General features: G+C 39.5%; 1 protein-coding gene across 2 annotated transcripts in view; it reads right to left on the bottom strand.

Annotated features, from left to right (window-relative positions):
* Window positions 1-3,506: 3,506 nt before the first annotated feature.
* asb2a.1 (ankyrin repeat and SOCS box containing 2a, tandem duplicate 1) overlaps window positions 3,507-13,410 on the bottom strand; it is a 138,617-nt gene continuing 128,713 nt past the window's right edge. For both annotated transcript variants that reach the window (XM_072568285.1, XM_072568287.1), the window contains exons 9-10: window positions 12,656-12,809; window positions 3,507-6,231 (exon numbers count right to left, since the gene is read on the bottom strand). In XM_072568285.1, coding sequence (XP_072424386.1) covers window positions 6,086-6,231; window positions 12,656-12,809 — 300 coding nt within the window. In that variant the 3' untranslated portion in view covers window positions 3,507-6,085. The remainder of the gene's footprint in view (window positions 6,232-12,655; window positions 12,810-13,410) is intronic.

Here is a 13,410-nt window from a genome sequence, read left to right as displayed (position 1 = left end):
CCCTGTATCTGCGTGGGTTTCCTCCGGGTGCTCCGGTTTCCTACCACAGTCCAAAGATGTGCAGGTCAGGCCTCTTACCCGCCCTCGATCTCTTCATAGCACACGCATCCGCTCCTCAGGTAAATTTGCCATGGTAAATTGCCTGTAGCCTTAGGCAAGGGGTAAATGTAGGGATATGGGTGAGTTAGGCTTCGGCGGGTCGGTGTGGACTTGTTGGGCCGAAGGGCCTGTTTCCACACTATAATCAAATCTAAAATTTTACTGCAATTACAGTATAATACTGCTGGGATCCTGTTTAAAAGCACACAGTTCAATGCTGGTGACTGTAAAGTTGTTGAAGCTTTGCTGAATCAGACTTGCCTCTCTCATATAGGGCTTCTGAAAATCCTGAATTTGGCAAGTGCCATTCCGGTCAGTCTGGCGTTTCAGTTGGACACGTAACCCATTCCTCTCCAGCAATATGCAAATCCAACTTAAACAGCCGCTGTGGCAAGGTATACCAACTGGTCTATTTGGAAGCCGCTGCGGTGTTACTATTCCTAACCCCCAACCTTCCGACTTCCTTCTAACTCATCAATATTCTTCTCAAATTCAAAGGGCTATTCCTTTGAAAAACAATGTTCTGAGCAATGCAACCACACGCCTCCCTTTTACTGAAGCAAGTCGAACAGTATTCAAAGAAATATACCTGAGCTCGCATTTACTTTGTTTCCATATTTAATATTCTGCTCACACAGCACTGCTACATTTAGTGGACACTTTCAAATTGCACTGCCTAGACTTCCAAATTCAGACAACAGACTTTAATTCAGACAACAGATTAATATGAGCACAATAAAATTAAATTGTGCAGCAGACTGCAGAATATCACTTCTGATGTCCAGGCGCCACCTCCAACATTAATTTGATTTGCAGTCAGTTCACTCATAATGCTAGCCCACGCCCCTCTGGTCAGGAAGGTGAGTTTCCACTGAATGGTTCATCACATGCCCAAATTCCTGGTTGCACAGGTTCCTGACCAACAGTGACCAGTGAAAATTTGACTTTCAGACATCCAGAAACGGCAAGTGTACAGGATACTAATGAAACAGAGGGACTGCACCCTTTCTCTGAGGTCAGTAGCTGAAGTTACAGGCAGGGACAGGTCATTGTTCAAGCCCTTCTGTTTTCAGTGTTTGGCAAGGATGTGTCAAGAGTCCAAAGCATGGAACTAAAATTGGACGACTCTACACTAGAGCTGAGGTGTTGATGAGAGGTGACTTTGTTTTGGATGGATGCTGGTGTTATTCAGTAAGTGTAGCCAAAGTTAGAGGAGCATTGGAGAGGACTTAAAGAAGGAGATTTTCATCCAGAGGTGGATATCTGGAACTCATTGCCTGAAAGGATGGTAGAGGCAGGAACCATCACAATACTTAAAAAGCATTTTGATAATCACTTGAAGTGCTTGAAGGTCAGATGTTGGAAAATGGGACTATGGTAGATAGGTGCTTGATGACCAACACAGACAGAGTGGGCTAAAAGGCCTCTTTGCATGCTATAATACTCTATCACAATGATCTAACTGAAATACTGTGATGTGGAGAAGGGAGTATCACAATTAGTTGATTGGACACACATTCTGTATTTGTAGGTGGAATTGTCTTGCACCTACATTAAATTTGTAATGAAAACACATTCTTAAAGAAATGGTCTTTAAATTCAGTAAAACATCTTAATGGAGCTATTCTCCATGTGCTTTAAAACCTTGACGTTCTACTCTAATTCATGTCAAAGCTAAGCTATTTATTACCAAACATGTGAGAATAGAAATAAACAAAACTTGCATTTAAATAGCACCTTTCACAACCTCTATATTTTCCAAAGCAATGTAAATTCGATTAAATAAAGAGCTTTGCGTAAGTATTAAATCAGTTAGTTGAACTGAACAAAAGATACATTGAAACACCCATTAATAACTATATCAGCAGGCAGACTGGTACATATCTATCAAGTACAGTAGCTCACTAAAAACACATCAATGGTAACAGGACAAATGGTTTGTGAGTTTTGCAGTAGCAATGAGAAAATCTGTGAAACTGTAGGTAAATTGCATCCTTTGAAAGTGTTACAACACTTTAACCACTTGTATATAAAGTTATGTCAACAGAATTTGATTCCCTGGATCAAAAAATAAATTCACATAGTTTTATTGTGTATGTGTGCAAGTTAAACTTATATAGTTCAATGTAATGGAAGATATCATTTTATGAAATAAAAAATATATATTTGAATGATATGGTGTAAATGATGACAAAACAGTTTGTTACATAACTTATTTCAGGTTATTGCCTTGACAAGGTTACCAGTAAAAATGACACCTGTAACAGCTTAACACGTAATAGGTTATAACTGATAACTGTATGACCGATTCCTTCCTTTTCCAGGGCATTTCTTGAAAGCCTGCACTTTGGAGAATAGGAGAGAAAGGGTTCTCAGACCAATTGAAAGTCTAACACGCTCCTTCCTTTGCTGCAACCATCTTTTATACCAGCCACTAAAATGATTAGTCCTTTGTGATTGGAGCCTTTTATTGTCTCATATCGCATACAATTAGTCGGGAGGGGAATTTGGGGCACACACCCAATGAATGCAAGTCAACCTAGAACTCTGAGCGAGAGCCTATTTCAGTTTAACTCTACCTAATTTAGACAATAATGCCCGATGTAATATGTTATCTCCCTCTTTAAGTTAGTACAATGCAGCAAGTGCTGCACTCTCTAACCCTTCCTGTTGCTCCACCCAGAGGTTTACAATGTCATATCTTTTTATATGGTCAGCCATTTACAGCTGTATTTCTGGAAATATCCCAAAATGCATTCAAAACAACCAATGTTTTTATTTTCAATACAAGTCTAAAGACCCAGTGCAAGTAATCTTGCCCCCTATATGCGGCCAATCATTTGCAAGTGAGATGATCGAGACAGTTAGCCGTGAAGGCTTACAGGACAAGTGAGCAAATTTAAACATCACACGACACCAGGTTACAGTCCAACAGGTTTATTTGGAAGCATTAGCTTTCAGAGCACTGCTCCCTCATCAGGTTGTTATGGAGGTATTTTATGTTACTCCACAACCACCTGATGAAGGAGCAGCACTTGGAAAGCTAGTGCTTCCAAATAAACCTGTTGGACTATAACCTGGAGTCATGTAATTTTTAACTTTGTACACCCCAGTCCAACACCGGCATCTCCAAATCAGGACAAGTGAGGTAAGTTCTATTTACCCTGCAGTCAACAATCTCATTTCTTGCCATTTATACCACTCCATCCAAAAGCTTTGAGGCCTCATAGGCTCCATTCCAAGTTGAATTATACTCACAAAGGGGAAAATGTTGTTTGTTATCACTAAACACTAATTTCTAAATACAATAGTAGCAATGGCGCCACCCAGCGACTTCAAGTTAAAATGCTTTTGTGATTTCAACATTTTGCGCGGTGATTAATTTTCAAGGTGACCAAATTGCAACAAAAAGTCCAAATGCATATTTTTATTAGAATCACTGTCAGAAAGTTATATTTAAATTAAAGGTACAAAAAGTTAATAGAAACATTCCACTGCATAATACTTTAAAAAAAACTACAGTTAAGTGATATTCTTGCCGTTCCAGACACTATTTTATCAGTGGATCTCAGGATTGAATACAATTAAAGAAAATGAAGGATGTTGAAATCAGTATGTTGACCCAAACATGCCAGCATTTGAATAGCTTATCTAGAAATTACAGTGATATAAACGGGACGCTCAATAATTTTATAAAAACAAAATTCCATTATTTTGCTCCTGTTCTGATCATGATATATGTACGATATATAGATATTAATCATCCAGGTTAATGTTTTCAATGAACTTTCATCATTATCAAAGGAAATTTCAGCATTCACACCGTAACCCTACACTCCTTTCTGCTCTTAGTCAACCTGTTCAATCTTGGAAACAGAAAAAATGAATATCGTAAATAAGACTGATCAGGTTCTGTGAGAGGTGTACAGCATTACAATCCTGAATTTGCCCTACATTGTCAATGTCAACGCTAACAGGCTTTGAGTTTACAATGTGATGTAAAGAACTAAATTGTCTGATAAATGCAATGTAATTGTGAAGCTGGCACTAAAATTCATCAAAACTCAGAACTGCAACCCACCTTGTGGAGATAAACATTGGGATGCTTCTTTTCTTGGTTTTGTCCCATCTCTAATGCTACATATGTTGGCAGTTTTTAAGATGTTACTCATATGAGTTTTATTAAAATGTAGTCTAGACATTAAGAATTTGCATGATATTTCAATGTTTTTTTGACCCTGATCCAAAGTGATGCTGTGCCGAGAGTGTGGTACTGGAAAAGCACAGCAGGTCAGGCGGCATCCGAGGCCTCATTCCTGATGAAGAGCTTATGCCTGAAACATTGACAATCCAGCTCCTTGAATGCTGCATTATCTGCTGTGCTTTTCCAGCACTACACTCTCCACTCTGATCTCAGCATCTGCAGTCCTCACTTTTTCCAAAGTGATGCTGGCATGCAATCACTTTCTGAAATGACTGTTGACAACCAGGAGTGAAAATATGGTTGTTTCCCCATTTTTGTAACCCAAGAATGCAGAGCCTTTTTTTAGCATTCTTAGCTGAGATTATTTGAGGGTCAATTTATATCAGGCGTTTAAAATGAGAAAGGAATTTGATAGGAGCACATTCAGGGAAATGGCTTCCTCTGGTGGGTAGCTCAGGAGAAGAAGTCATACCGTTAAAACTAAAGCCTGGTATCATTTAGGAGTGAAATCCGGAAGTACTTTTTTTTAACATATAAGATATTGTATAACTTACTGGATCAATTGAAATTTTCAATACTGAGTTCAAAGACTTTTGTTCATGAGTAGTCCATGAGATATGAAGCAAAGTTGAGTAAATTGAGTTGAGGTAAAACAAAGTCACCCATTATCTAACTAATTGATGGAATAGGTTAAATGGCCTATTCCAATGCACCCAATGCTGTCTTGGATAAGGTCAGGTAACTTAGTACATACCATGACATACAATTAGGACTTGCTTGGACTATATGGCTCAATCCTTTACCTTAAGAGTTGAATATTTTTGAAGGTATAGCAACAACTATGGTACTGTCAGTGCAATTGAAAACACAATTTCTCTTCAGCTGCTGTGATGTTCCATGCAACAAATGGCATTAATCAAGCAACCCAAGATATTTAGTAATATTTTGCTGCTAGCTAACACCTTATAGCTTTGTGTTTACTACATTTAATAAAGCATAAAAATTAAATAAGATGTCAAATTTCTATCAAAAATTCGACTAGAAATGGGTTTGAGCTTATCATGGCTACACTATCTTTACAGAGCAAGGTGCAAACTGAAGCAAATTTCATTCACAAATTTTGCCTGAGGTGCATAAAAACTGAACAATCAGTGTCTTGGCTACTCCTTTCTGAAATTGGAATTTAAAAAAAGTTAAAATTTAAAACATCTTTATCTTACATGTTGATCTGACAGGTTATGCTTTGGTACATTGTTTACATTTTTATGTACATGTTAAAACGCCAAATTGTAAGCGATGAAAAGAAAAAACTATGAGGCTAGAAATCTAAATTGAAAACACAAAACGCCAGAAATACAGAGTAGATCAGGCAGCATGTGAAAGAGGAGAGGGAAGCTGATGTGTCCAGTGGGACTTCTCATTAGGACATGTTAACAGGTTAAATTTCAACTTACCTTTTCTCATTTTGATGTTGACTAATGTGCTGTGCATTTCCGAATTATTTTGTTCAATATACCTAGTTTTGGTTCCTATACTTGGAACTAATAAAATCCAAAATCCCTGACTTATTTTTCAACCTTTCAGTCCTTATCCATTTAGGTTTAGGCCATTTGAAATCTGTCCATAACTAATTTGTGCATCTGTTAACTCCATGCTTGCAATCCCACAAAACGTTACTTCTTTCGGTATACAGCAAATCATTTACAGTTGCAACTTTTGGACTGACCTCCTTTTCTGCATGCAAATGCTTTTCTTGTAGTTTCTGAGTGTCAAAAGTTAAATTTACATCAAATCATTTGTGTCGTTGTACTCCAAGTATCTTTTCAGCCTGCCAGGTAGAGGCAACATTTCAATAAATTTTAATCTCTGAAGTCCCAAAAGCTTTCGAACTTTAATTCTGCAAAGATGGACAAGAGGTCTTGGAGGTTCTATATAAAGATTGGAAGGAAATATGATAAGCAATGGACAGAAGAAACAATTACTTTTGTTAAAAAAATTTATGATCAATAGCTGTTTATGTCAATTCTCAAATTTTAAGCAGAGGTTAAAATCAATGGGCTAGCACGTATAATAAAATGATAGAAAAGAACATTAAGCAAACACAATGTTTGTGTACCTATATTTTATACCTTCATTTGGCATGGAAAGGCAGTCCTTGGAAAATTATCACCTTGAATAAAATAGTTACAAATAGCATTTCATACTTAAAATCCCCACTGAATATAGCCATTTACAGATATCTAAAAACACATAAATTAACATAATGGAAGTCACATAGGTATGGGGCAACAGTCATTCTGCAGAACAATTGACATTTTATCAATGGGTAGCTTATTTTACTAGTTAGTTTGAACATGCTGATAAATGCAACCAATTCAATTTTTCACTATCACTAGGTCTACTAAGAGATTGTTACTCTTGCTTTTTGTTCTGGCTGTGTCACTTAAGCTTTTCTGCGATTAGAAGATTATATTCTATCTTATTGACTTGCTTTATGTACAAGTCACCTCTCAATTCCAGCTATGGTTTTTTCCATCAGGATTTATTCTGGTATTTATGAAATGCATGGTTGAATGAATAATGAGGCAATAGTTAGTAGTTTTGATTAGTGCAGGATCTCACTTTCACAATACGTTGTTAGGTACTGAATTGAAATCATCTGTTTTACTAGCTGTGTTCTTTTAAAGTGTGTTAGCTCACCAATATTTAAGTGATGACTTGGTAAGCCACGTTATGGGGAAATAAATGAACATTAAAATAACAACTGAATTTTACAATAAAAAACAACTTTGCCCCTGTCCCATTTAAATTTGGGATCATCACCCCTTAAAAAAAAATTCAACCCACAGCCCCACCATCCATGCAAATTAACAACCTACTTCCAATTTCACTTCCTTTCCAAAGTCTGTAAGTGTTATCACTTTTCAGTCTGAGAACTGCATGATTGAATTCCTCCAAAAAGAGTATCTTCCCTGACAAAGTACCAAAATGTCTCTGATCAAAGTCACTTTTAATGTGGCTGTGATCAAGATAATCTATCCCTGTGTCCTCTTTAACTTATCAAAAGCCTTTGACATAGTTATTCATATAAACTTTCTCCTCCAATGTCTCTCCACTGTCACCTAGCTGGTTCGAACTACTCTCATCTTGTTCCACTCATATTTGTCAAATGGATTTTCTTTCCATTCCTGAAGTGCAACCTCTGGAATCCTCTGATTTTTTTCTTCACAAATTCATGGGATGTGGGCATCGCTGGTTGGGCCATCATTTTATTGTCCATCCCTTGTTGCCCTCTGAGAAAGTGGTGGTGATCTACCTTCTTGAAGTGCTACAATCCTTGTTCTGCAGGTAGGTCCATGAAGTTGTTAGCAAGGGAATTCTAAGATTTTGACACTTAATGAATAGTGATATATTTCCAAGTCAGGATGGTGAGTGGCTTGGAGGGGAACTTACAGGTGGTGGTGTTACTATATATTGACTGCCCTTGTCCTTCTCAATGGTCATTGTCATGGCTTTGGATGGTGCTGTCATCTTTGTTGAATTTCTGCAGTGCATATGTAGTGTTATGGACTGGGCCCAACCCCTCAAAACATTTCTAAGCTGATAGCTCAGACCTTAACTTTGCTATTTGTTTCAGGTAAGTGTATAATGGATATTCCCGGAATGAATTAGCTGGTCCAACTGCCAAGTTTTAAACAAACAGAATTAATTTACAAAATTACAGAATGAAACACAATGAACCAAAAATAGAATAGCTGAATAACCTATCTTATCCAAACTCGACAGACTATCCTGGCTTAATGATACTGTTCCAAAAGACTTGTAACAATCCCAATAAACAGACCCTTTAGCACAAAGAGTCAAAATGGCACAAAAAGCTTACAGGTTACAAAGTCAGAAGGGCAGAAGGAGGGAGACAGCTTCCAGTTTCAACTGTGATCCTGACTCAACTAACCCCCGAAATGAACTGACCTGCGCAGCCAGGGAGCTGGCCACGCCCCCTTGACTATGCCAGTTATTTTTAAGATACCAAAGCCTTCGACCACAGGCATTATCTGTTAGGAGTAAACAAGAAGGGCCCCAATAAATCTTTTAAATCCAGCCTAGCTGGAGCCTGGCCAATTACCCCCTCTCTGAAAAAACTCAAGGGCACAGTAACTTTGAGAAAGGACCAGCTTTGTGACAGTAGATAGTATACATTGCTGCTACTGAGCATTGAGGTGGAGTGAATGAATATTTGTAGATGTGGTGCTAATCACGTAGGATGCCTTCTCCCGAATGGTGGCAAGCATATTGAGTATTGTTGAAGTTGTTCTTATCCAGTTAAGTGGGAGTCTTCCATTACACTCTGATTTGTGCCTTGTAGACAAGCTTTACAGAGTCAGGGGATGAGTTATTCTCTGCAGGATTCCTAGCCTTTGGCCTGCCCTACTAGCCATTGTATGTGTATGGCTGATCCAGTTCAGTTTCTGGTCAATGGTAACTCCCAGTATATTGGAGGATTCAGCGAGGGCAACACCATTGAATATCAAGGGATGATGGTTAGATTATCTCTTATTGGAGGTGGTTATTGCCTGGCATTTGTGTGGTGCAAATGTTACTTGCCACTTTTCAGCCAAGGCCATTATAAAATAGAAAGTGTTAGAAAAGCCAGAAGATCGAAAAATTGATAGGTCTCCTGGTCCTAATGGGCTATATCCTAGAGTTCTGAGAGAGGTGGCTAAAGAAATAGTGGAGGCATTGGGTGTAATCTTTCAAAAATCACTGGAGTCTTGGGATATCCCAGATGATTGGAAAATTGCTGTTGTAACCCCCTTGTTTAAGAAAGGATCAAGACAAAAGATGGAAAATTACAGGCCAATTAGCCTAATCTCAGTTGGAGGTAAAATTCTAGTATCCATCGTTAAGGATGAGATTTCTAAATTCTTGGAAATGCAGGGTCAGATTAGAACAAGTCAGCATGGATTTAGTAAGGAGAGGTTGTGCCTGACAAACATGTTAGAATTCTTTGAAGAGGTAGCAAGTAGGTTAGACCAGGGAAATCAAGTGAATGTTATCTACCTAGGCTTCCAAAAGGCGATTGTTTTGTTGCTTCATGGGAGGCTGCTGAGTAAGGTGAGGGCCCATGGTGTTCGAGGAGAGCTACTGGCACGGATTGAGGATTGGCTGACAGCAGAGAGTTGGGATAAAAGGTTCTTTTTCAGAATGGCAACTAGTAACAAGTGGTGTCCCACAGGGTTCAGTGTTGGGGCTGCCGCTGTTCACTTTATATATTAATGATCTGGATGAAGGGACTGGGGGCATTCTGGTAAAGTTCACAGATGATATGAGTTAGGCGGACAGGCAGGTAATTCTGACGAGGTGCAGAGGCTGCAGAAGGATTTAGATAGTTTCGGAGAGTGGTCCAAGAAATGGCTGATGAATTTCAATATGAGTAAATGTGAGGTCGTGCACTTCAGAAAAAGAATACAGGGATGAACTATTTTCTAAACGATGAAAAAATTCATAAAGCCAAACTACAAAGGGATCTGGGAGTGCTAGTCCAGGATTCTCTAAAGGTTGACTTGCAGGTTGAGTCTGTGGTTAAGAAAACAAATGTAATGTTATCTTTAACTCAAGAGGATTGGAATGTAAAAGCAGCAATGTGCTACTGAGACTTTATAAAGCTCTGGTTAGGCCCCATTTGGAATACTGTGTTCTGTTTTGGGCCCCACACCTCAGGAAGGACATACTGTCACTGGACTGTGTCCAGTGGAGATTCATACGGATAATCCCTGGAATGGTAGGCCAGGGATGAATAGCTGAGGATCCTGGGATTTTATTCATTAGAATTTAGAAGGTTGAGGGGAGATCTAATAGAAACTTACAAGATAATGCATGGCTTAGATAGGGTGGAAGCTAGGAATTTGTTTCCGTCAGGCAGGGATACTAGGACTCGTGGGCACAGCCTTAGACTTAGAGGGGGTCAATTTAAAACTGAAATGAGGAGACATTTCTTCAGCCAGAGAGTGGTGGGCCTGTGGAATTCATTGTCACGGAGTGCAGTGGAGGCCTGGACATTAAATGTCTTCAAGGCAGAGATTGATAAATTCTTAATCTCACAAGGAAATAAGGGATACAGGGAGAATGCAGGAAGATGCCCATCATCCATGATTGAATGGTGGAGTGGACTCGATGGGCCGACTGGCCTTACTTTCACTCCTATGTCTTATGGTCTTATGTTGTCCAGTACTTGTTGCAATTGGATATGAACTGCTTCAGTATCTGAGGAGTCGCAATTGGTGGCTGAACATTACGTGGTAATTGGCAAACATCCCCACTTCTGACATTATGATGTAAGGAAGATGGTTAATGAAGTAGCTGAGGATGTTTGGGCCTAGGACACTACCTTGAGGAACTCCTGCGGACATGTCCTGGAGCTGAGATGACTGACCTCCAACTACCACAATCTTGATTAGATTAGATTACTTAGATTACTTACAGTGTGGAAACAGGCCCTTCGGCCCAACAAGTCCACACCGACCCGCCGAAGCGTAACCCACCCATTCCCCTACATTTACCCCTTTACCTAACACTATGGGCAATTTAGCATGGCCAATTCACCTGACCTGCACATCTTTGCACTGTGGGAGGAAACCGGAGTACCCGGAGGAAACCCACGCAGACACTGGGAGAACATGCAAACTCCACACAGTCAGTCGCCTGAGTCGGGAATTGAACCCGGGTCTCTGGCGCTGTGAGGCAGCAGTGCTAACCACTGTGCCACCGTGCCGCCCACAAATCATCTTCCAATGTGACAGATATGACACCAATCAGTGGAAAGTTTTATTACTGAATCCCATTCTTTAAAAATGTATTCATTTGTGGGATGTGGGCATCGCTGACTGGCCAGCATTTATTGCCCATTCATGGTTATCCTTGAGAAGATGGTGGTGAACTGCCTTTTTGAACCGCTGCAGTCCACCTGCTGTGGGTTGATCCACAATGCCAATAGGGAGGGAATTCCAGGATTTTGACCCAGCGACAGTGCAGAAATGGTGATGTATTTCCAAGTCAGGATGGTCAGTGGCTTGCAGGGGAACTTGAAGATGGTGGTGTTCCCCTATATCTGCTGCCCTTTTCCTTCTGGATAGATGCAGTCATGGGTTTGGAAGGTGCAGTCTGAGGAACTTTGGTGAATCTTTGCAGTGCATCTTATAGAGAGTATATACTGCTGCTACTGAGTGTCTATGGTGGAAGGAGTGGATGTCTGTGGATGTAGTGTCAATTCAGTAGGCTGCTTTGTCCTGGATAGTGTCAAACTTCTTGAATATTAGTGGTGCTGCACTCATCCAGAACGTGGAGACTATTCCATTACACTCCTGACTTGTGCCTTGTAGATATTCGGCAGGCTTTGAGGAGTCTGGAGGTGAATTACTCGCCACAGTATTCCTAGCCTCTGACCTGCTCTTCTAACCACTGTGTTTATATGATGAGTCCAGTTGAGTTTCTGATCAATGATAACCCCAGGATGTTGACAGTGGGGGAATTCAGTGATGGTAATACCATTAAATGTCAATGGTAGTAATTAGATTGTCTCCTATTAGTGATGATCATAGCCTGGCATTTGCGTGGTGCAAATATTACTTGCCACTTGCCAGCCAAGGCCTAGATATTGTGCAGATCTTGTTGCATTTTGATATGTTCTGTTTCAGTATCTGAGTAGTCACAAATGGTACTGAACATTGTGCAATCATTGGCGAATATCCCCACTTCTGACCTTATAATGGAGGGAAGGTCATTGATGAAGCAGCTGAAGATGGTTGGGTTGACAACAGTTTTGATGGGGCTCCTTAACACCACAGTCTGTCAACATGGTTTTGATGTCAAAGGTTGTCTCTCTTCTGTCACCTCTGGAATTAAGCTCTTTTGTCTATGTTTAATGGCTGTAATGAGGTCAGGAAATGATTTCTCCTTGACCACCACCCTCCCCAGCACCACCTTCTATTTTCACCAATACACTGTCCATTGCACTTTGCAGAATTAATTGACAGTGGGCAGGAATGTAGCTTGTGATGTTGTCTACCTATTGAAACAGATAGTACCTTTGGCTAATTTATTACTTTGTTTTTCAATCCCTTCAACTGGAAAAGGATTTCTGTCAATTGGGAGTTAACAACAAGGTCAACAGTGGGCAAGGTTTATTCTATTGTGGGTGGCCATCACTTACATATTCACTAAAATATTTGATTACTTACTCAAAACAAATAAATAAATACAATTATAACACAATTTTACATAGTTTCCACTGAAAGCTATAAGAGTATAACTAAACAATTCAGAGAGGTTTTGACATTATTTGTATGAACTTGCCTGATTTTGTCTTGATAGTCGCCCATTCATCATAACTGTCGAGATGTTCCTTCAGTTTACTGCAGAGATTCACATTTCCAACATAGTCAAGTAAGACATCAATGATTGGCCCAGCCCATCTGTAGATTCCAGGTGTAGATACTATTTCACAAAACTGGAGGATTGGACCATTAGAGAAATTAAATAATCAGTATTGTTCCTGTGCAATTATACAGTAATAATTAGTCCAAGATATGTTAATATTCCATCATATTGCTTAATTTTGTGACATGTTTATAATCAAACTGTTCAGGGATGTAATGATACATCATTAGAACAGGTGGGACTTGGACCTGGGTCTTCTGGCTCAGAGGCAGGGACACTACAATTTCACCACAAAAGCCCTGTGCTTACTTGTGTGAAAAATAATTTCTAATCAACCTGCTTGGAGAGGTTATGCCACACCACTGGAGTAAATTGGACTTCAACCTAGGGACATGACCACTTCATCACAACAGCCCCATGTTTAATGTTGTGATGCTACTTCACCTAATTATTGCATGCGCGAATTTTGAATCTGTCCATTCTAATACAGATTTGGACAATTTTCATTCTACATGGATTAAATTTTTGTGCTTACTGTATGCACAAATCAAATGAATTAGTTCCTGCAAAATTCAAAGTCATCGCCTGATGAGCTGTGTGGCCTTATTTTCTCATGTGACAGAAGAAAAACTTGTATTTGAAGATGGACCTCTCAGTGTTTTGCAGCCAAT

The sequence above is a fragment of the Chiloscyllium punctatum genome, chromosome 4 (genome assembly GCF_047496795.1).
Source record: "Chiloscyllium punctatum isolate Juve2018m chromosome 4, sChiPun1.3, whole genome shotgun sequence".
NCBI classification, from domain to species: domain Eukaryota; kingdom Metazoa; phylum Chordata; class Chondrichthyes; order Orectolobiformes; family Hemiscylliidae; genus Chiloscyllium; species Chiloscyllium punctatum.
Note: the sequence above shows the minus strand (reverse complement) of the source record. Positions and strands in the feature narration are given on the sequence as shown.